The 24,849-nt window shown below is 34.7% G+C and overlaps 1 protein-coding gene across 1 annotated transcript in view; it reads left to right on the forward strand.

Annotated features, from left to right (window-relative positions):
- FHOD3 (formin homology 2 domain containing 3) overlaps positions 1–24,849 on the forward strand; it is a 630,786-nt gene that overhangs the window by 505,194 nt on the left and 100,743 nt on the right. Inside the window, 2 exon segments of the mRNA XM_074279229.1 lie at positions 8,639–8,773; positions 14,178–14,228. Of these exon segments, the coding sequence (XP_074135330.1) occupies positions 8,639–8,773; positions 14,178–14,228 (186 nt within the window).

Below are 24,849 nucleotides of genomic sequence, written 5' to 3' on the forward strand. Positions count from 1 at the left end.
TATTTACTTGTTTCCAGAGTAGGTCTCCCAACTTCCCTCAAGCTATAAGGGCCACTCAAAATCTTATTCTAATGCTATTCATCATAAAAGTTTGATCTGCTGTTTGATATGCTATTTATGACTCTTTGCCAGCCCTGTGGTCCCTTATTTTCAGGGGGTTATGGATGGGGAGAGCAAAAGAGAGCACCAGATTGGTGCCAGATTTATTGCAGGGACTTAATCAGCTTAGCACCCTGCAGCTCAGAACTCTTGCATTCAAATGATTTCCCTGGCTCAGATTTTCCAGTAGCAGGGCCCATCTTCAAGAGGCCTTTTAAAAAAGTTAATCTGAAAATCAATATCTGATTTTCCTACTTTCTAAACTGATTTATATGAAGACATCCTACAGTTTAAGGTTTAGTCTTTGCAGCTTATTTTATCAATACAGGGTTGGCCCAGCAAAGGAAAAAAAAAAAAAACTACAAATGACAGAACCAGTTGCTGAAACTGTGAAGAACAATGGATATTGGCCGGGTCAGCCTCCTTTGTGGTGTCTTTTTAGCTTGAGCCGATTGTTTTGTTCTGGTTGAGCCAAGAAGCATTCTAAATTACTTAAGGTCTATTGTGACCAGTGGTCAGTGATGATACTTCTAGCAGATCACTTTTCCACTAAAGAAAGAGAATTTTAAGAAAAATGGAACAATCACTGCTCCTATTATATAATGGAAAACTAGAATTTGTTATTTCCAGATCTAAGGGAATGTTTTTCAGCATAGAGAAGACTCTTTTCACTTTTCATAGAGCCTAAAACTAACTTTCTGTCCAGATTTTCATTAAGGAGACAGTGCTAAGTACCTGTCAGAAAAGAAAATGCAGATCCTTTTTTAGTCTGGAAAAATTGAGATTAGCACAAAAAAACTTGCTGAGTTAGAGCTTTTATAGTTTTCCTAATCCTGAAGGAGATAGCACAGAGCTATGGAATGATACTGGACCAGCAGGCAGGAGATGTAGGGTCCTGTCCCAGCCCTAACACTAACTCATTAACTTCTTAATTGCATTGGGATAAGTCACTGAATCTCACATCAGTTTCTTCATGTATAAAATGTGGTATTTGAACTCAATGATTGTTATGGTCCAGATTTAAAAATATCTTTGTCTATAAAGAATGAAGCCAATATTTTCATTTCCTAATTATGAAGGAAAGAAGGGAGGGGGAGGAGAGAAAAAGGAAGGAAGGAAGAGAAAAAAAGAAAGAAGGAAGAAAAGAAGATAAGAAGGAAGGAAGGAAGAAGAAAGGAAAGAAAATAGGAAGGAAGAAAGAAGGAAATAAGCATTTATTATCCTATGAGTTGTGTGCCAGATATTGTTAACTACTTTACAAACATTTCCTTTGATCCTCATAATAACTCTGGTGATGCTGTTAATATTATCCTCATTTTACTTCTTTTCTTTTTCTTTATTTCTTCCTTTCTTTCTTTTTTCTTTTCTTTTTTTTTTTTTTGCAAAGTAATAGGAATTAAGTAACTTGCCAAGGATCACATAGCCAGTAAGTGTTAAATGTTAGAGACTAGATTTGAACTCAGGTCCTTCTGACTCCAGGGCCAATCCACTGTGCCATCTAGCTGTCCCTTATTCCCACTTTACATTTGAAGAAACTGAGGCAGGCAGTGGTTAAGTGACATTCCCAGAGTCACACAGCCAGCAAGTGTTTGAGGTGGATTTGTACTTAGTGCTTTCTGAGAACTTGATGTATAGTGCTCTGTCCTCTGTACCATCTAGTTGCCTCTAGGCAAAATTAAGGCATCAGTAAAGATGAATGGGGATGGAAGAATATCAGGGAGGAAAAAAGCAAAAGTCTCTCCTGAAGGCTGCATAGAAGAGTACCTAGAAATTGGGTGACTTTGCCCTTCTTGCCCCACTAGCATAAGGGTTGGACCCACGATTGTGGACTTCTAACTCATGCCCTCACTTGAGGTTTGAGGAGAAAGTCTTAGGACCAGAATTTTCTTTTTGGAGCTTTAGGGAAAGTTGAGATTTCACCCTTCTCTCACACTTTAGCCATGGAACAAATTTAACTTAAATAAAACCTCTATTCTCACCCCCACCTCCCAAGGCTTATTCATGATTGAGTGCCATTTAAAAGTAGTCTTTCATATTTAATCTTTGTCATCCTTAGCCTGTCTCCCCAGCTTATTTTGTTTCTTTTTAAAATAATATTATATTTTCCCCCAATTACATGTGAAAACAATTCTTAACATTCACTGTTTTATTTTTTAAAATTTTTGAGTTCCAAATTCTTTTCCTCTCTTCTTCCTTTTCTCTTTCTGTCTTCTCAATCTCTTGACAAAAAAAAATTAGAATACATTCATACACATAGGAAATTTAATATGAAATGTACTGAGTATAACCAAATTAAAATTCAGCAAACATTTATTGTCCGTTATGTGTTCAGCCCTAAGGGAGACAGAGAAAAATATGATAACTTTTGTTTTTTTACTTCAAACATCTTACTGTAAAGAAGGGAAGGTAACTGCTATATTTAAATAGCTAGTACAAAACAAAATGCAATAAGTACATATAATAGAGATATAAGAAAATGGCTGTAATCTCTCTTGTGAATCTCTTTTATGGAAATTGTAGAAACCTTAACTTTTGATCTGGGAGTAGGAGGAATCCTTGGTTAGAAGGGAAATTATTGGTTACTTGGTACAATTCACACTCAAAAATGTATCTCTACTATAACACACCAAACAAGTAGCCATCTAGTTGTTGTTTTTGTAAAGTCCAAGGGAACCCACCTGTTCCTAAGGAAGTCCATTTTCTTTCTAGTAGCTCTAATTATTAGGAATTTTCTCCTTATATAATATTTAAGCTTACCCCTTTGCAACCTACACCCTTATTTCTTATTTCTGGGTTCAAACAGACCAGCCCAATCGTTCTTTCCCTAGACAGCTTCTCTGACTCCCTGGATAAAAAGTAAAGATCCTCATTCCTTTTCCAGCCCTCCCAACAAGGCAAATGCTGGAGATCCTTCAGTGCTGATTGCACTGCTCTGGACACTCTCCACAATGCCCTTCCAAAAACGTTGGTTGGATGGTTGGTTGACCTTCATTCTCAAAAAGTACCAGCTATATTAGAGTCAAGTTACAGGGTCTGAGTACAGCTGATCAGACCAATATGTGCTCAATATCACTACCACAGGTGAGGTGCAAATAGTCTGTGTGAACATTTGAGGGGATTTTCTAAATTTGGGTCTCGCATTTCTTTTGAACTACTTCAGTTTTGCTTTGTTTGTAGAGCACAGCACCTTCTCTGATGAGGGCACACCATGCTGGACAGTCCCATACCAGTGTCTCCCATGTCACCCAATCAATTCCAAATATAGTCCTCCAGGACTAGCCTAAACCTGACCAGAGCAGATTACAACAGGACTGTCATCTCCTGTTGTCTGGAGGCTGTTTCTTCATTTCTTGATCTAGCCCTGGATTATATTAATTTTTTGGGTGCCTTCTCCCACTATTGACTCCTCTTAACCTTTGCAGTCCGCCAAAGCCCAAATCTTTTTGCATACAGATTCATATAATTTTAAAATTAAAAGGAACCACAGCTCTCCATTTTATTTTGCCAGAAGAAATCTCTGAAGAATATATAACACAAACTGCTTTCTATCTATGTTTCCTTCATCTTGTACTTGTTAAGGTGATTTCTCAAACCTAAAGTGTAAGAATTTTTGGTTGGAATAACAACTCAACTATTTACCTCCTGTGAAACTTGGGGTAAGCCGTATTAAGTCACCTCATCTAGAAAATCCAGGGGATTGAAGAATGTTCCAGTTGTAGTCCTTAGTTTTTGAGCTCCTTTTTCATATTGGAATTATTGTGTCCATTAGCATCTTGCATTTGTGGTCTATTCAGTTTTTGAAAAAATTGACAATTTCTGCTTAAATTGTATATACTTTAAAGACTACCAATATATAGCTTATGATCATTTTATGCATCATAAAATCACATAATTTATCATTTTCAACTAAGTATTGACTCATTAAAATTTTCAAAAGGGTTCATCTACTGTGATGGGCATTAAATGAAATATATTGTTCACAGAGATACTCTAGATTAATGAGAACATTTATGTTTTTAAATAATCCAGCAAGGAAAAGCAGATATGAGCACATGTGAAACAACTCTAAGCTTAGGTACTTTTAAGATGCTTAGGATAAGTTAAAGTATCATGTAAGCCAATATTAAATGAGGACAGACTTCAGGTTACAACAGTAAAGTATTTAGGGATGTTCTCAGATTTGATATTTGCTAGCATTTGTTACATACTAAAGCACTCCACTTAGGACTGAAGATACAAAAAGGAATCTGCCATACATTTTTACTGGGAAGAAATGCATATATACAGTAAATTAATACAAAATGCATATGTATTAATTTTAGAGAAAGTAGAAAGCACTAATAACCGGGGAGATTATGAAGGAAGGACTCTACATAGGAGAGATCCAGCAATAGAGACAGAGAAAAAGGAGATTCTGCATAATAGTGAAATCTTCCAGTTCAATTTCCAAATTGGAAGCATTGATTAAGTCATTAAGACATGATTAAGAAATGCACAAACAAATAGGCACATTCTCATTGCATGATATTTGTTATGTCCCCAAGGTTGAATTCACCAAATATACTCACTAATTCCAAAAAATCTTGAAAACAATCCAAGAAGATTCTTTTAGTTGTGATAGAGAATAAAAAACCATCCCAACAAAGCACTGGTCAGTGGTACCGTTACTGTGAGTCCAGCAGTCCATATGTACCACCTGTAGAGGTGTGGAAGTCCTGGATTCTCTGTGGTATGCTTTATTATGTGAGCAGCAGTTTGGTGAGATCTTGCTTCAGAGACAGTAAGATTCAGATTCAATTCTCACCCATGATGTATTGATTGGGTGATCCTGGAAAAGTGACTAAATCTGTTAGTTAAATGACTGACAATTTTGAATAAATATTAGTTGCAGGGCAGTTGCCAATCTGCTATGATTAGAGAGGGTTTTTCATGGAGAGTTACCTCTAGCAATAAAGTTCTAAGTTTAGCCAGATAAATGGATGAGTAAATAATTAATGCTTATTGAATCCAACTAAATTGGAGAACTCCTTGATTGTTTCAGACATACCAGTATGCAATGTGGAGCTATTAGAAAGATCTATCATATGGTGAGGCTCCAATTGGAGAATGAATCCAAGACAACACCTGGTACCTGGTCACTGCCAAAATTAAACGGTGCACCTCTTTCTACTCAGCATAGGTTATAGATTCCCCTGTAAATTACCTCCCCTTATCCTGTTCCACCTGCTTCTTGTATGTGGTATGCAGTCCTGTGTGGTTTCACTCCATTAATGAGGCTTTGGCTCTACTTCAGACTTATTTCCAGATGGAATTCCCAGGGCAGTGAGCCCAGCAGATGCCGAATTCAGACAGGAGCATGGATACTAAGGCCTCAAGTGCACCTTCCCTTCCCTTATCGGTATAGGTTTGCATTCACAGTTTAGAATGATCAATTATTCTTCCTCTCCATAGTTAATCTAGTGAAAATAACAGGGAGCAAACATCTCTTATCATATGTAGAAAAAAATCAAAACTAGTTTTACAAAATCTTAATTTAATGCAGCCAATACTTTTTTGGAGAACTTAGAATGAAAAGTAAAAATGTGTTAAAAATAGATTTATAGGAAATAAGTGACCATGTAGAGTTGACTATAATGAAACTGTTTTTTTATAGTGCTTGGTAATATTAAAAAAAATTTATGGTTTTGATTAAATTCCAGCACTGATGTTGTAGCTTTAGCATACTTCCAGAAACTAAATTTATAGGATATCAGGTTTTGTTCTCCCATGTGTAATATGTATCTAGGTGGGATAAGACCTAAGAAAATTCAGCTTATTGACATATTATACTAATGTGCTTCTAGTAGGGCATGGCTGTCTCTGATGTCTTCAGTTTGGGAAACAAAAAACAAAAATATGTCCCCCCTAGATTAGCTAAGTGTGGAGAAATTCCTTTATCTCATATTCCTACCACTATCTGAATTGGAAGAAAGATAGGGTTCACAAAGGCAACAAACCAAGTATTTAGGGCCCTGAGATGGAACCTGTAAGTGTTCAAGGCATTTTGTTTTATTTCAGGGAAAGAAAAACTCATTCTTCAAGTGCTTTCAGTTTACATTACAATCTCTTCTGAACTCAATTATTCAGGAGAAAGAAAACTTACATCTGTTTTTAATGATAACTACCTGCTGAAATGTGCACTCTTTGGTCTCAAAGTCAGGCAGGAACTAAGCCTTCACCTAATCTAAGTATCCGCCTCAATGTTCATGCAAAGTGGTCCCAGAGCCTTCAACATTAAAGAGAAGCCTCTTGTTTTAATTGAATACCACTAACAATTCCTATGGCCTTTTGATGATATGTTTGTTAGCAGATATTCCCATTTTAAAAATAAAAAAGGAGAAAAGATGAGATGTATGCAAGTGTTATAATAAAGAATTTAGTCAGAGATCAGATACCATTCAGCTATGGTGAAATAAAGGCTAATTTTGTTAGGTCATGGTACTCATGAGAGTGGAGCAATAGAATTGAAACCTTTAGAGCTGAATTAACTTTCCTAACTTACTCCTAAGGTAGTAAATACATCGCCATTTTCTGTTGTATGATGAAAACATAACAGCTGTCCACCCACAACTCTATTCTCCCATGAAAATGATCTCCCCAAACCATAGATCACAAGACCATAGCTTTAGAACTAGCTATAAGAAACCCTCAGAAGTCAGTGAGTCCATTTTACAAATGAGAAACCTATAGCCCAGAAAGTTTAAATGACTTGCTGGGAGGGGGTCCCCACCACTTAACAGTTTATGAGGTGAGATTCAAATCCAGACCTTCCTAATTCCTAAAATTTCTAATTTTGCACTTTGTTCACTGTATCTTATTGCCTTTTTTAAAATTAAGATTTGGGTTCTCTTTTTCTCCAGGTTGACATGAAATGGGTCCCAAAATTGTGGAGTTCTCTGGCCTTTTCTAAATCTTTGCAAACCCTTCAGTCTCCATAGTTAGATGCAGCAAGAGACAGAAGTTTAAGTCATTTCTGCTCTATCTTCTCCAATGTCCTCATTAGCTGTCTTATATCTCAATCAGTATTGACCATTACTCACTAAACAAAATTATCTCTGCGCAAGCAGCCAGAATCTTACATAATCTTGACATATATATAGGAGACACCTTTATAAAAAGAAAGCCTTTAAAGCTAAGTGTCTTCTGCTGTGTTCAATGCTATATAATTATAAGGATTTGTGAGGTGGTAAGATGGTAAGAGAGGATGGGAGGAAGAAATAATTAACAAAAAACAAATGGATTATGACCAATTTATGGAGTCAAGAGCAAGCATTTATTAAGCATTTACTGTATGCTAGGCACTGTGGTAAATGCTGGAGATACAAATAGATGCAAAAAGAAAGACAGCTTCCTGCCCTCAAGGAACTTATAATTTGTTACTGGAAGAATAACATATTAAAGGAGCTGTCACAGAAAAAAGAAAAAGTACCCATTGGGGTATGGTAGAGACATAAGTCTGGAAAATCCAGAGCAGGTCCAAGAGAGGATGGAAGGAGTAGACATGGCTGGATTTGGAGCCCTGCCTTAAAAATGGAGATTTCAAGAGGAAACAATGAATCAAAACAAGGGGTCACAAAGATAGTTGGATAGCTTGACTAGACTGCATAGTAGGTGGGATTATCCAGGATAAGATTTCTGGAGGATGGTGGCAAAGACAGCTTCCAGGACAATGAGGCTGGTGGATCATAGTGGTGAAGAGAACAAGAGAATTGTATATAAATGTCATTGTAGTTTATATCACTAAGATTCTTTGGGGACAATTAAGTTTTTAATAAATCTTTCCTCAATTCTTTCATCTGCCAATCTTAAAGGCCCAAGTGAAATCCTGCCTCTTTTGGGAAGATTTCCCTGGACTTTCACTCAATTAATTTCAAAAAATTTCATTTTTATTATTAACTTACTATATTCCATTTTGTGTTAAAATATTTGTGTATATGCTTTATACTTCTATAGTCAACTGTAAAGGCAAGCTATTTCTTGTCTATCTTTTCATTACTTTAAACAGTTTGTCATTTATAATTAAATATAGTTATTTATATAGTTTAATTATCTTTGTACTTTTCCCAATACATTGCTTTATGGACACTTACAAAGGATTGTTGAATGAATATATTATTCATTTGTTTTTATTTTCAATATACCCTGTGCAAGATGTGTAAAATTAGAGAAACCACCCCAAATGTTCATATGGACTAGTCATCTGACCTGTAGTAGAAGATTCCAAGCTCATATTCATTTGATCAGCCACAATCGGACCCACTGTAATTAGACTCTAACATAGTGATGTGATTTTGGTCCTCTTCAAGAAAGAAGGACAACAACTGACTAACCTTATACATAGTAGACAAAAAGGATTGTTAAATGAATATATTATTAATTTATTTTTATTTCAAACAAACCCTGGATGGTGAAAATATAATTTGTGATTATTAACACATTTTGTTACTTTAATCACTAAAATCACTAATCTCTGAGTAATGGGATTCCTTTCTGTTTTTAGGTCATCATTGAGTGGTCTCCTTACATCATCATTTCGTCAACACCAAGAGTCATTAGCAGCAGAAAGAGAGAGGCGAAGGCAGGAGAGAGAAGAGAGGTTGCAAAGGATAGAACGAGAAGAAAGAAATAAATTCAAGTAAGGAACAATTTTGAGATGTATAATTTAATACTGTAAATGCCAATACAATTATTCATGAATGTGATATAATAATAGTATTAATGCCTTGAATTCATACATGGGCTTTAAGATTTGCAAAAAAATCACAAAATTTATCTCATTTGAATCTCACAACAGCCCTATGAAGTAGACAATAGTATTACCTTATTTTATAGTTGAAAATAAGACTGAAAGAGATGAAGTGATTTGGCTGGGATCACACAGTCAGTAAATGTCATGAAATAGCCCTCAAACCTGTCTTCATATCCTACATTCTGGATGCTACATCATGTGTTTACATGAGAGATAGATAGATAGATAGCAGAAAGACAGACAGACAGACTGGAAAGAATACTGGAATGGGAATTAGAATCTAGGTTCAGCTCTCCATCTGCTTCTTCCTACTTTGTGAACTTGCACAGATCATAAACATACTATGTGCTTCTATTTCCTAATCTGTAAATTAAGGATTTAGACAATATTTGAAGCCTCTTCCAGCTTTAAAATTATGATTTTATGAATAGTTCCATTTGAGGATTATATCTATATGACCAAGGAAAAATTATAGATATTAGATATTGGATAATCTGTCTCTAGGAAGGTTTTATTATGGAATGTTATAGAATTTTTCACAGAAAAAGTCATAGAATACTGCAACAGGAAGGTACTTTTGAGACAGTTTGTCCATTTACAGATGATCCACAATCTTCATAATCATTAACTAAAAAAGTTTTTGTTGTCCAGATTGTCTTTGCCACAAGAAATGTTTCTGTAAATAGGTAACTGAGGAAATTATCAAAATCCAATTGAAATCCGATGAGTACAATTGTTAAATTACTTATATGTGATTACTCACCAGGAAATCTAAAATTCTATAATCTGGTAAAATGTTCATCTTGATTATCATAGAAGTAGAAGGACAGAAATGATCTTGCAATTTAACATTTTTAATCAAAGGCCATGGTCTTATGGTTCCTTTCAAATCCACCATTGTTGTATGTGTGTATATGTATTTACTTATTAAATTTTACCTCAGTGAGAATCACAATCATAATCATAACAATCTCATCAAAGTTCATGTCAGTCAGATTAATGTCCAGTGAAGACTTAATGTTTCTGGAAGGAAACATTAAGGAAAGTAAGGGCCATCTTACAGCAGAAACAATGAAAGTAATTTGGTGTCCAGCAATATTGTCAAATCGGTTCTCACCTAGGCAGTATGATAACTCTGTTCCTAAGAGTCAAAGAAAATAGAAACTGAAGTTATATGGTTATAAGTCAGCCTTATTCAAAAGCATCATGATGATCTGCTTTGAGTAAGTGGAGCCTCTTTGTGTTTACTGGAGGGAACCCCCCCCACACACCAAATACCAATGTCCCACCTGCTGGAAGTGGTTCAGTGCAGATGGGGCTGACCAGTAAAGCAAGCAAATTATTAGTGCATAAGAAAAGACCTGGGAATGTGAATGCTTTCATTATGTGCCAGCATAATCTTAACAAAACTGAAAACAGATCTTTCCAGTTATAGGCAGGGACTTCGTGCTGCTTTTTGTCAATAATACCCTCAATTCCAATAGCATACAATAGTATATTGTAAACTAAAGCAGGGCAATAATTTTATCCATAAGGCCAGATTAGATAAAATAAGAGCTAAAAAAGAAAAAAGGAAAATGTTGAAGAACCTGAGGTCGATGAAAAATTTAAATGAACACAAACTCCTAAAATTTTGAGTATTAACAAAATAGGTGACAAAAGTAATACTGTTCTCAAATACTTTTGAAGAGGAGACAGACATACTTGGACTGGAATTTCAAAAAGAACTTTTTGAGTTTGATAACATAAATCCAACTAGCTAATAAACTATGCCAAAGCAGTGCTATAACCAACATGAGTGAATGAATTCTCACAAAAATTTTGATAGAAAGATTCATTCTGATCCAAAAGAAAATAAACAACTATTTTCAGTTCATTTATTTGTAGAAGTTGGTAGAAGGGGTTTAGAGAAATACCCATGAATCCAGAAAGACATGAATTAAAATCCTGATTCTCATATCCACTGTCTATATGACCACAGGCAAGATACAGCTGTCCACGTTTCAGATTTCTTTCTAAGACTAAAAGTTACAGATGAGTGGTTGCTCTGCATCCATGGAATGAGCTTTTTCACTGGTAGTTCCTAACACTGATGAAACCACATTTGTAAAGCATGATTGCCATTCAGAAAAGTTAAGATATCATGAAAGGCAAAAAGACCAAAATGAAATAATCCTTACCTTCAAAGAATTTACATTCTACTAAGGAAGTGGAAGCATCAGGTATAGGTGACTTTTTCAAGTTTAGTAATGAAGGGGAAGAAAGATAAGACAATAGCTAGATGAAGTATAAGGGGCAAGGGAAGTTTTTGTTTGTTTTTAGGACTGGCAGGACCTAGTCATGTGTGTAAACAGATGGAAAGAAGCCAGAAGAGAGAAAGAAATGAAACATTCTTGAGTAAGAGAAAATGTTTCAGAAATAAGGACCTGGAAGTACTAAGAGAAGATGGGGGTCAAGGGCAGAGGTAGAGGAATTCACTTTCATGAAAATAGTGCTATCCCTTCTATGTTTTGCACATGAGGCTCTACCTCCCAACACTAGGCATTTTCACTGTCTTTCATATCTGAAACTCTATGTCATCTCCACATCCCAAGTTCCATACTTATACTAAGTCTCAAAACAGTCCACACCTCCTGCAAGAAATCTTCTGCAAATCTCCTTAGTGCTTTCCCTCTGAGAGAAGTTTCTTTAATTCATCTTGTAAACATCTTGTTTATTCATAGTTGTTTGCGTGTTGTATCCCCCCAAAGACTGCGAGTTCTTTGTGGACATGGAATTTTTAAAATCTTTCTCTGTGTCCTTGGTGGTTAGCATAGTACTTGGCACATGGTAGGTGCTTAATAAATATTGACTGATTGATGATTGCTTCTGAGATAGTAGGTACAGCAAGTAATAACCTTTGTATCTTTAAAGAATGAAGGGAGAGACATTAAGGTGGCTCTTGCCAATTGATCTCAGACTTCTCAGTAAAGAAAATTGATGTAAACATCAGGATAAAATTAAAATCTATAAAGACTTATTAAATGTTCCTACTGTGTTCTGGACCCTGAGATGGTCACTGGGTACAAAAAGACAAAAACAAAAAAACCCTTTTTTAGATAGAGAAATGACATGGCAGCTTTTCTGAGAATTAATTATTGAGGAGAAAAAGTGGAAGTTGGGAGGCCAGTTGGGGAGTGAATTAGGTCTATGGCCATGTGCATATAGAGAAGAGGAGGAATGGAAAAAACACTATAGAAGTAAATATAAATCTTAGTAACCAATGAGTGTGGGCAGTGAGGGATAAAGTCAAAGATTATGCCACAGATATGAACCTAGATGATTGGGAGAATGTCTGTGCTTTCCCTCAGCAGAAATAGGGGAGTTTAGAGAATGAGAACATTTCTCAGAACATTTACAATTCTATGAATCTTAAAACAAATCATTGAAGTCAAAAAAGGATATGAAACTGACTCTTATTCTTCAATTTAAAAAAAAAAAGCTGTCATTGAAACTCTTAGGATCCCAATTCTGGACTCCCAAAATCAATATTTTTCTCCAAAATCAATCAAGAAAATAACTTTAGAAGGTTATTCCTCCAAACATAATGTCAAAGATTTGTATTCTACCTATTTTTCAAATCACAAGCCCCTATCTTTTGAGAGAACTCAAGAGCAAATCAATCTCTCCCTTTCCTAGATCATTTCACATTTATTGTCGCTGTTGTATGAGCAGCATTTCATTTACTACTGCCAGTCTCAAATTGTCTATCTTTTATTTTATAAATTGTTATACACAACGTGATGTAGTGTAAAATGTAGACAGATAGATAATTGGTTTTAGAAATCACAAAACCTGGATTCAGATCTCACTTGTGTTAGTAAGGGATTGTGTCATTTTAGAACAATTATTTCTCCAGGCTTGTCTTGTCATCTATAAAGTGAGAGTAGATTACTAGCTTATCTTTTGGGGCCCTTCATTGTCCTGTGGTAACTAGTTTGCTTGCCAATTTTTCATATGAGCACATCCCCGCAGTTTTATGTTCCTTTTGGGCAGAAATCATACTGTATGTGTATGTGTGTGTGTGTGTGTAGTACATATACATTATATAGTACATATGCATATATAAATATACATATATATATGACTTTATGGCCAGGAATATAATATATTCTTAATAAATTTTTATAGCTTATGAAAGAGAGAAGACTAAGCACATAGGCTATAACGTGTAGAGAATATGGTTTGTAAGTTTTATGATTAATATGTATTCTATGTATGTATATCTGTACACATAAAATATGGATTAGATATACTATATCTGTCTGCACACATTTATCTACATATTTCCCTAATGAAATAATTAAAATGAAATGGGAAAAGAAAGTTGAGAATAAAAACCCAACTTCCTCATAGAGAAACATCTGTCTGAATTTTCTGAATCTGCCAGTATTTCATTGGTCTGGTTAGTTATTTAAAGACACATAAATAGATCATGAAAAAATCATCCTCTTCTGTGGGGGAATTTGGATCATTGGGATAAACCACAGCATCTGGGAATTACAGTTCCTGTAATTCCATAGAGAAAGTTGGGTCAAGTGAAAAATCAATTAAAAAGAGCTATGAACACTTAAAAAGTAATTGAAGTTCCCAGATCCTTTCCTTTATTTGGTAGCATAATACTACCAAATGTGTAGGATAGTAGACGTGGAGTCAAAAAGACCTAACTTCAAATTCTATTAGCTACATGATCTTCGACAAATCACTTAATGTCAGCCTCAGTTTCCTCAGCTCCTAAACAGGGATAATAATGACACCTGTCTTAGAGAATTATTGTGAGGATGAAACATAGTAGAACGTTATGACATATGTAATGCCCATTGCAAACCTTATAGCTCTTTATAAATGACAGTTGTTATTCATATATTCCTATTTTCACTTGTCTATAACCATTACATTGAGGTAAGATGCTGATTGTACTTGAATCTTTTGTACTGAAAAGCACAAGTTTATATCTGCTTCTAAGGATAAATCAAGATATGTAAAGGGATTTACAAAGTTTAAACCATTCTGTATTTACTATAATTGTTGTTATTATTGTTTTGTTGTTATATTGTGATAAGAACAAAGTAAGGATCCATATCTAAGAACGTTTGACACAGGAAAGAATGCTTTTCCATCTGCCATTGTTTTTTATTATTAATAAGAAAACTTTCATTGTGTTCTTTAGCTATTTCTTTATCATTTCCTGATCATCTAATGCTATCATTTTCCCTATCTTTTTTTTTTTTTAAATCTGTATGCTTGTTAGCCGAGATTATTTAGACAAACGAGAAGAGCAAAAACAAGCAAGAGAAGAAAGGTTTGTAATTGTGTCTGTCCTCTTCCCCATTTTTAACCACACAGTTCTTGGAATTGAATGCAAAACTAACCAAGCATGCAAGAAAAATTATTAAAGTAAAAATTAAAATAAAGTATCTTAATATGTTTGCAGTTTATGTAAAATCCACTGACACCTCAGATAACTAGTGGGTGTGCCTAAAAAGTGAGATATTTTGATTAATTGCATGAAACTGCTAAACATAAGGGTGCTTCTGGGTAACAAAGAACTTTTCTTTATTTCCGAACTCACAGATATGAGTTTGATTAGGAGAAAAGAAGAGAGTGAAGGGAACACTCATTTATTAAGCTCCCACTATATCTCAGGAACTGTACTATATGTATTATAAATATCTCATAACAACTACCTGTAAGGTAGATGTTATTCTTATCTCTATTTTAAAGTCAAAGAAATTGAGACAGCTTGAGGCTAAATAATTTGCCCAAGATCACACAGCTAGTAAGTATCTAAGGCCAGATTTGAACTCTTGATTCCAAACCCAGTGCCCTGTCCACTGTACTACCAAACTGCCTATGATCATGTTATTTATTTTTTAATGTAATTATGTAATTAAAAAGACTTATTAAATAAAAATCTTAATTCAGGTTTCCAGTTCAATATCAATACACTTTTCAAAAAATACAAGGTTAAAGTTGTCTCTAATGACTCTAAGCATAATAAGCCACTGGAATATTGGTTTTAAAAAGTCATCTTCCCCCCGAGCCTCCCCCCACCCCCTGTGTTCTTTGTAGCCTAGAGAAGTTAGTCAATGGCATAATAGAGCATAGGAAGACATGGTTGAAATCTCATCTCTAATGCTTTCTAAGTAGTATCACCCTGAGCTTTGAAATGCTTCAGCAAACTCCCTAGTAACTCCTGAGTTCCAATTGCCTTGTGGTTTCTCTTAGTGGAGGAAGTTCCTCTCCCTGGCGAAATCACAGATCTTTCTGTATTCAAGTCCAATTTATCTTCTTTTGTTTATTTTAAACTTAAATACATGGACTACCTGCCATCTAAGGGGGGGGGGGGGGAAGAAAGGGAAAATTTGGAACAAAGGGTTTTGCAAGGGTCAATGTTGAAAAATTACCCATGCATATGTTTTGTAAATAAAAAGCTTTAATTAATAAAAAAAAATTTAAAAATTAAATACAAAATAGGAAGAAAAAAAATCGCCATGTGCACAGCAGAACATAAGGATTCAAAATGTAAAGCAATAAATTTCCATTTCAAGAAAGCCTATAATAATAACTACTGCACATTATGTTTAGAGATGTCTGTCTTTTCTTCCTTGTAGGTTTTCTTTTGTTCTCTATGGTGCATTTTTAAAATTCTTTTTTCTCCCATTTTCCCCCCTTTCTCCCAGAAGGCTACAATTAAACATGGATATTAACATGCATAAATATATACATACATATACATAAAAATTACAAACATATATAACATACATATCTACATACATACATAGATATGTACATCGATAATCACATACATATACATTCATATGCATCTATGTAAGAACATATGCTTATTTGTCCTCTCTTTCTCTGAAAATAGTAACATCATTCCTTCATAATTTCAGGTCTCTCCATATTTTCTAACTCACTATATCACAGCAATATTCCAACCTTATACTGTCTAGTTATTTTAAATAGCTTAAAATAATATTGATTAAAATGGTTGATATAAAGTATGCCTAATCTGTTTTTTTATTCTCATTAAAGATGCTATAGCTTTAACTTTGTATAAAATCATGATTGTTATCCCTGATTTTTTTTTTACATAATAAATTCTATTCTATCCAGGTCTTATTTGATTCCAAAACTATTCTTCTACCTACTACAGCACTAGACTATTGACTCATCCAACTAGATAATTACCATGCCTAATAATCAGTGTAGCCAAGAAATATGGAGTAAACAGGAGACCAAAAGAGTAACTAAGAAGTTTCTGATCTTCTGAACATATTGTTTTTCTATTGAGGGGATTTATTTAATTTTATTACATATAATTGTCCCATTAACAATCCTTGCATTGAGATGACTTGCACTGTTTTTATAGAATTCAGGGATTTGGAAAGTTTAAATGTGTTTTAGATAAAATTCCGGATTCCAAACTTTTTTTTAGGTTGGGTGATTGTACTCTTAGGTTATGTCCACATACGGCAAACAAAAACAGCTGTCATTATTTAAAAGCTACTGGTGAGGTCTCAGGGTATTGTATGTTAATGTCTGAACTATCTCTGACAGACCTTGAAATGTACTGAGACTATTGGGAAGAAGCTATTCATTTCATTATTTTTGGCTGCTTATTTTTCTCTAAATAAGACAATTAAGATGGTCCAGAAGGCTTGGCTGATTGCCTGCTTTTCTCTTCCCCTTCCTCTTGCACCCTTCCAGATTCCAGGATACATTGCAAATGGCCAAATTTGTTCTTTTAACTGCTGTCCAACTCCCCCCCAGTCTCTAAAATATTATGCTTCTATAGCACATTACTGGAAAACAATTACAGCAACGGCTTTTGATTTCACAATTTGGTGCTTTATTGTTTTAGGTATTTTTAGCAGTCCAAATTTGTGCTTTGTTTTGAAAATAAAGTACCTCTTGGTACTATCTTGGAAGATCTATATGGATAGCACCAGAAGAATGAGATTTCTTTTACTTAATGTCTAATAGATTGGGGAACAAATGAAGAAAATTCCAATTCATCACGCTGATAGGGCCATACTTTGCCACTTTACTCTCTCTCTCTCTCTCTCTCTCTCTCTCTCTCTCTCTCTCTCTTTCTTTCTCTCTCTCTCTCTTTGTCTCTCTCTTTGTCACTCTCTCTGTTTCTCTCTCTGTTTCTCTCTCTCTTTCTCTCTCTCTCTGTCTCTCTGTCTCTGTCTCTCTGTCTCTCTCTTTCTCTCTCTCTCTCTCTGTCTCTCTGTCTCTGTCTCTGTCTCTCTGTCTCTCTTTTTCTTCCTCTCTCTCTCTCTCTCTCTCTCTCTCTCTCCCTCTTCTCTCTCTCTTTCTCTCTCTCTCTTCTCTCTCTCTCTCTCTCTCTCTCTCTCTCTCTCTCTCTCTCTCTCTCTCTCTCACACACACACACACACACACACACACATACACACACACATCCTATGAGTTGGAACTGATTCAACAGTGAATAAACCTCACTAACGGAGGAGAAGATTTAAAGAAAAAAAATGGGGGGGCTTGTAAGATACACATAGTTAAGGAGAAATAGAAGGAAAAAATAGCAAAAAGACCAAAGGAACCGGATAGCATAGTGTCACAAAATACAGGAGAGAGTTTTAAAAGATGGGCGATTAATAATGTCATATGATACTGAGAAGCTGAGTATGATAAGGAATATAAGAGGACAGTTTATTCTCAGAGAATTTTAGGGTTGAAAATGGTTTAGAGTACATTTAGACTGACACTAGTGCAGGGGGAATCTTTCTGTAATATTTCTGGCAAGTGATTTTCCAGCCTCCTCTTAAACACTTTCATTGACAGGGAAAAGTCTTTCTCAGAAGGACAACCATTGCTCAGTTCTCTTGAACACATTGGGGTCCACAAACATTTATAAAGTTCCCACAATTCAACTAGCACTCATCAGATGCTTACTATATGTCAGATACAGTGCTGTGATAGGGATTCTGAAACAAAAACAATTAGTCCCTGCCCTTAAGGAGATTACATTATATTAGGAAGATATAGCCAGCACATAAATAAATCAACACCAAGAAATATGAAGGAGAAAGCTTTTGGAACTAGGGTAATTGAGGAAGGTTTCACTAAAGAGATAGTACCTAACCTTATCCTCAAAGGAGCATAAATTCTAAGAAATGAAGATAGAGATGGAAATATTGCCCTCCGGGCCCAGAAATGGTATGAGTAAGTAAATAGGGGTGAGAAATTGTATGCATAGAGAGTCTGAAAAATAGTTTGTGACCTATTTTAGCTATAACATAATATGTGTGAGATGAATTAATAAGAAATAAGATTAGAAAGGAAAGTTTTAAGTTTTATAGAGCATTTATATACTAGTCTAAGGAGTTTGTATTTTATCTGAGGCAGAAGGAAGGTTTGGAAAGTTTTAGAGCAGGGAAGTGATAATCAGATCTGTGCATTAGGAAAATCATTTTAGCAACTGCGTAAAGGATGGATAAGAGGGAAAATACCAGAATTGAGGAAATACATTGGGGCCTAGTATAATGATTCAGGTAAAATAATTAACAACAATGATTAAGAATGATAAAGACATTAGCTGTAGCTATTTATAAATCACTTCAAGGCTTGTAAAGCACTTTACAGGTATTATTTTATTTAATCTTCATAATAACCATAATTATTATCTCCATTTTACAACTAAGAAACTGGCATTGAGAGAAGCTTAAATAACTTGCCCAGTTAAACTAAGCCAATAAGTTTCTAGAATACTTGTCTTTAGTAGGATATCTAATAAATCTCATTGATGTGTTTACTTAAACCCAATCTTGGGTCCAGCACTCTGGAAACTACACCAATATGAATTCATTAAGAACAAGCAAAATAGGATTTTATTTTTAATTTTTAAAAACCTATAAAACCTATAAATCCCCCCAACTTACTAACTATAGGTAAAAGTGGAAATATTGGTAGAAATATTATTTATGTAAAATATATGTGGATTCCAGAAAAACATTTGACAAAGCTACCCCTCTTCCAAACTTTCTTTTTCTGTTAGGTACCATTATACTCTCCAACATATTCAACTAGTTGATAAATATTGTTTCCTTCTCTGCAACATCTCTCCTTCTTCTCCACTCATATAGCTACCACCCTAATACAGGGCCTCATCAACTTTGTTCCTGTGCTATTGCGATTAACTTATTAGTTTCCATACCTGAAGTCTAATCCTCTCTACACTCTCTTCCATACAAGTTCTTAAAATATCAGTCACCTGCTCAATAAACTACAATGACTCCCTATGACCCCTAGAATCTAGTACAAATTGCTCTATTTGTCCACAAGGATATTGTAAAAAGACACTTTGTCAAATCCCTTTCTGAAATGTTGGTATATTTTTCCCAAAGGTTCCCCAAACCTACTAGTTTAATAACGCTGACAAAAAAAATAAATGAAACTATCTTGCTGTATCTTTTCTTATTGATTTCATGCTGGCTTTCAATGATCTTCTTTTCCTAATTTTAAAGTACTTTTTTTTCCCCTAGTGACTGCCTTCAAAGTAATTTCAACCTCTTTCCCCCTTTTAAAAAAATTGGGCAATCTTTATACATCTCTGGTCTTTTGGCAGTTTGTTCTGTTTCCACTATGTCTCAGAAATTGTTGACAGTGGTTCCTTGATCTTATGTATGATTTCTTTCAATATCTGGGATTATATTTTTCTGAGCCTGGAGATTTTAGCTCACTTAAGGAAGCTAAATGCTCTGTTACTATCTTTCTCACTTACTGTGGCTCTAATTTTTAAATATATTTTCTACATATATTTCTACATATTCTGCATATCTATATTTTATCTACCTTTACCAAATTGAAGATTCTTTAATATGATAGAAAAGTTAGAAGCAAAATATGCAACAAATGGGTTTCTTTTTCTCTTTTTACTTCATTTAGCCTTTTTTCAAAAGCTTTTGTTTTATTCTAGACTTGAACTATTCTATTGTCATCATTTTTATGCTACTGTTTTCTGTTTACCTATGATTATATAGTTTTCTCTCTTCTGAACATTTTTTATTCTTTGTTACCACAGTGTCTAAGTATCCTATTGAAATCTGAACTACTTGGAAAACTCCCTGTTTAACTATAAGTATTAATGTCCATGCCTTGTACTTCATCATTATTGAGTTCTTCCTCCTGTAAGACTTTGAACTCTAAAATACCCTATGCAGCCACAACTTCTCACCTTCACCTATCTCACTTCTTCATTTCCAGTGAACTTACTCAAGTTCAAATAGTAAAAATTTTCAAAAAATTAAGTAGATTCCCATGACCTAAAACTGTATAGAAGTCAGTTCAAGTGAGATGGGAAATTCTTCAGTTAAAATCTGAATACACACACACACACACACACACACACACACACACGAAGAAAAGGACTCATTTAAAGAGAACAATATGAATGTATAAGTATCTCACTAACCAAACTTTTTTTAAAAGATAAAAAAAATAAAAACATGGACAAGCAACATAACACAAATCCAAAACCATGGCAAGATGAGAAGCACAAAAATTTAGAAAGATCTGAGTGAGAAGACTGATGAATAAATAATGCTGACGAAAATATAAAGGGCCTTTTTTCTATATATTGGGGAATAGGAGGATCAAATAGGACCACTCCTCAGAGTAGATGGAATAATGGTCACTGCAAGAAGGCAAAACTACTTTCAATTTTTATTAAGATCTCTGCTAAGGACAATGATCCTGGACTGAAAAAGACCGGGGGGGTGGGGGGGTGGGGGGGGAGGGGAATGGCTAATAGGAAATTGAAATCCAAAATAACTAAAGAGGTAATGAGAGAAAAAACTAGTTACCATTAATGAGTTTATCTTTCTTTCATTCTTGGTTATGAATTATGATTTTGTGCCATTGTTGAGTGATCATAGAGAAGAAGAGAAAAGCTACAGGACTATAAAAGGGTGAATTTCCCATTTTTCAAACAAAGAAAAGAGAAGAGAGTCTAACAACTGTGGACTTGAGATTCCTTACAAAATTCTGGTGTGTTTTATTAAAGAAGTATTTACTGAACGTATGGCCTAAGCAGTCAACTAAAACACCATTTAGGAGATAAAGTACATTTATCTAGGGTAAATTTTGCTTTATTGTTCTTACCTCCTGTTTTTAAATCTCACTTTTCTCATCTAGTATATTAGTGATTAGATTTTAGTAAATTGTTGTAAAACAAAATAGATAATTGGATAATTAGATTCGCTAATCAATTCAAGTCAATAAACACTTATTAAGTGCCTATTGTGTATTGGCCTAGTTAGAATTAGGTAGATTTTCAAACTGATAGAATAACTCAACCCAAATGGTAGTCATTAATTAGTCTGTGTTATTGTGGGAGTGAGGCCTCTTGGAGAATGCTTAATTTCTTTCATAATTGAGTAATATAAAGATGCACTTATCAAGTTTACAAATGACATAAAGCTTCAATGGCCAGGAAAATTGGATGACCAGAATCTGGGATCCAGAAAAAATCTTGACAGGTCAGATATAATAGAGATAAATGTAACATCCTAAACTTGAGTTAGCAAAATGTTTAACGTTTGTCATAATCCTCAAAGAATTTGGATTGCTTTTGTTTTGGGGTTTTTTTTCCTGAGTCTATTATTACTGGTTTGAAGTAGTCCTTTCATATTCAATGTTTATTATATGTCTCCTTCGACCTCTTTTCTACTTATAGGATCATAGGTTTAGAGTTGGAAGGGACCTTTGAGGACATTTAGACCAGCCCTCTCATTTTACAAATAAGGAAACTGAATTACAAAAAGAGTTTAAGTGAGTTTTCTGAAGTTGTACAAATTGTAAGAAACTTAGGCAGAATTTGAATTCAGGTCTTCTCTCTAGTGCACTTACCTCTATAATAGTATAATACCCTCTCTATACTCCACTGCTATTCTGACCATATAATTTGTCCTCTCAAATCTAGCTTCTTCATAAACTTTCTAGGTAGTTTTACTTCTCTCTTTACATGCTTCCAATTTTTTTTCCATTATTGAGCTTGTTAACAGTTACAAATCAGAATTTTACTTTTGAGACTTTCATTTTGTTAAAAATTTTTAACCAGGGTCTCTTCTCTCCAATCCATCTTTCACACAGCTGTCAAAAGGACTGTCCCAAAATGTGTTTGACCATATCAATCTCCTTTCAGAAGCCTTTAATCATTCACCATCCCCTATAGGATAAAATCTAAGCTCTTCAATGAGTCTGTTATCCATGACCCTTCACATTCTAGCTCTGGTACTTTTTCAGTTTTCTTTCATTCTCTGAATTCCAGTGAGTTTTTCCCCTGATCTAGTCTTACACTTTTCCAGCCTCTGGAATTCATGCAGAGTCCCCCATGCCCTTCTCATCTTAGCCTGTTGAAATTTTCCTTTTTTCAAGGTTCAGCTCAGATACCACCTCCTCCATAAAGTCTAACCTGATCCAATCCAAAGTGATTTCTTCCTCCTCAAATTTTCCTAGTGCACAGAAATTTTATCATATTATACTTGTATCATATTTAATTGTATACATTTCATCCTGACAACCAATTAGATTCTAAACTTTACATCTGTATCATTACATTATTCATAACACTCAGCACAGAATAGGTACTTAATTAAACATGAATTTTTAGTCATTTTTCCTCTGAACTTTTAGAAATTTGTTTTTTTTAATGTGTAAAAAAAGATATTTCAATGCTGACTGGTTGCTATTATGGCTATTGGTCACTGCTTTTTTCTGTCTCTTCTTGATCCCCAACCTCTTTTTTCCTTGATGAGTCCAAAGAATCAGGTCTCCTTATTGATTTTTTTCTCACTTTCTTCAAAATCAAAAACTTTGCCAGCTAGTATGAATGTAACTTAACCATTCCTCTATTGTTTCTTATCTACTATGCTTCTAGTTCTCTCTTACTAATAAAAAGTGCCATTATAAAATATTATAATAAATAATAAATAAACTGTTCACATTTTTGTTTTTCTTCCCAGGTTATTTTTACCTTCTGAATCCCCTTTTAGGAGGGGATAATACTACTACTACTATATATATAATGTATATATCCAATTGTTCCTGTGCAACAAGAAATTTGGTTCTGCACACATATATTGTATCTAGGATATACTATAATATATTTAACATGTATAGGACTGCCTGCCATCTAGGGGAGGGGGTGGAGGGAAGGAGGGGAAAATTCAGAACAGAAGTGAGAGCAAGGGATAATGTTGTAAAAAAAAATTACCCATGCACGTCAAAAAAGTTATAATTATAAAATTAATAAAAAATTGTAAAGATTTAAAAAAATTTTTTACCTTCTTGGGTATATGCCTACCAGTAAAATTGTTTGGTTGAAGTGTACAGGCATTTTAGTTACTTTCTTCAGAAAATTCCAAATTGCTTTCCAGAATGGTTGGGCCACCAACAGTGCATCCATATGGCACATTTCTTTTCTTTTTTAAAATATTTTTTATGATGCATATATTTTCAAGCAGCAGCAAACATTTGCTGGGTTTCTGCTATGTGCCAGACACTGTCCTAGGTGCTGAGGTCATTACAAATAACTATAAATATGATTCATATCCTCAGTTAGTATGGGGATATAAGCCATATAGATGTACAAAGGTAACTAACAATATAAAACAATAAATCATAAATGCCAAATCGGGATCATTTGTATTTAGAGTTACAGGACTTTCAGTAGAGAAAAAATTACTTCCACCATGCCCCATGGAAGTATGGACTGGAGCTGACCCTCAAAAGATAAGTGGTATTTGACTAGATTTCAAGCTAGGGAAAGGATTATTACAAATGAGAGAATTACTAGAGCCTTTGAAGTAAGAAAACTTTGCATGGGTTTCAAGAAAAATATATTAACATATATGGCATCCTTGTCCTAAGCCTATTTAGGATGTAGTTCTATAGTGATATAGTAAAGATAGAGTGTACAGGAATTGGAATTTGGAGGCTCCTTGGGTGAGGGCTATTGGCTACTAACACATAGTTTTGTGGTTTTTTTTTAAGGACGCACAGGGAGGAAGAGAAAGTCAGGTCTCAAAGATGCTCTTTAGGATTTAATAGTGGATAAGGTAGTCATAAGTCTGCTACAGCCATATTCATCAATTTATTCCTTAGCAAATAATGGCAGATAAAATTAGCAGACATCTGGAAGAGGCACATATTTCAAAGTTATTTTGGTCTGATTCTATAAAGCACAGTATGAAGAATATGATTGGTAGCTGGTCTTAATAAACAGTGAATTCTGCCTGCCTAAAATGCAAAACAGATGTATCTTTGTTTTCTTTTAAACTGACTTTGATGAATCAACTATATGTGACGTCAGGTCCAAGCTATTGGGTGGCTGAGTCCGGCTCAGAAATATTTTAGAATATAAAAAAGTTTCCATTGTAGACACTGAGAGAACAAAGTGAATTCCAGCACATTGCTGTTAGCATTGAAGCAGGTTCAGAAACTCAGAGGCCTCAATCCAAATTCTCACTATTGGTATTTTTCTAGGGAACTTTTTTTAAAGCCATTGCACTGAGCCATTCTCCTTTTTCCCCATCTGTGCATTTTCAGAGTTGTCTGTTTAGAACCTTCACTGTTGGGGGAGGAGGGAGTATGGTGGTTTGGATCATTTATTCAAATGCTTCAAAGAGATAGAGATAGGATTAATGCAGAAAGGACCAGCACTATCTGGGGATGGAGCAATATTGTCCTTTTTTTCCCTCCCTCTTTGAACTGTTATGAATGGAGTGCGTTTTTTCTTTATCATTAACATCTTCGTTTTTCTGTCCTTTTCTGGCAGACTGACCCATCTGTCAGTTTTGCACTGTAACCCATGCATCAGGAAATCAGCTCACTCTGCAGGTGTTTCAGTCATAAACAAGCAGCAATCACAGCCTTTTCTTTCTTTTTAC

This window comes from Sminthopsis crassicaudata, chromosome 1, assembly GCF_048593235.1.
Source record: "Sminthopsis crassicaudata isolate SCR6 chromosome 1, ASM4859323v1, whole genome shotgun sequence".
NCBI lineage: Eukaryota > Metazoa > Chordata > Mammalia > Dasyuromorphia > Dasyuridae > Sminthopsis > Sminthopsis crassicaudata.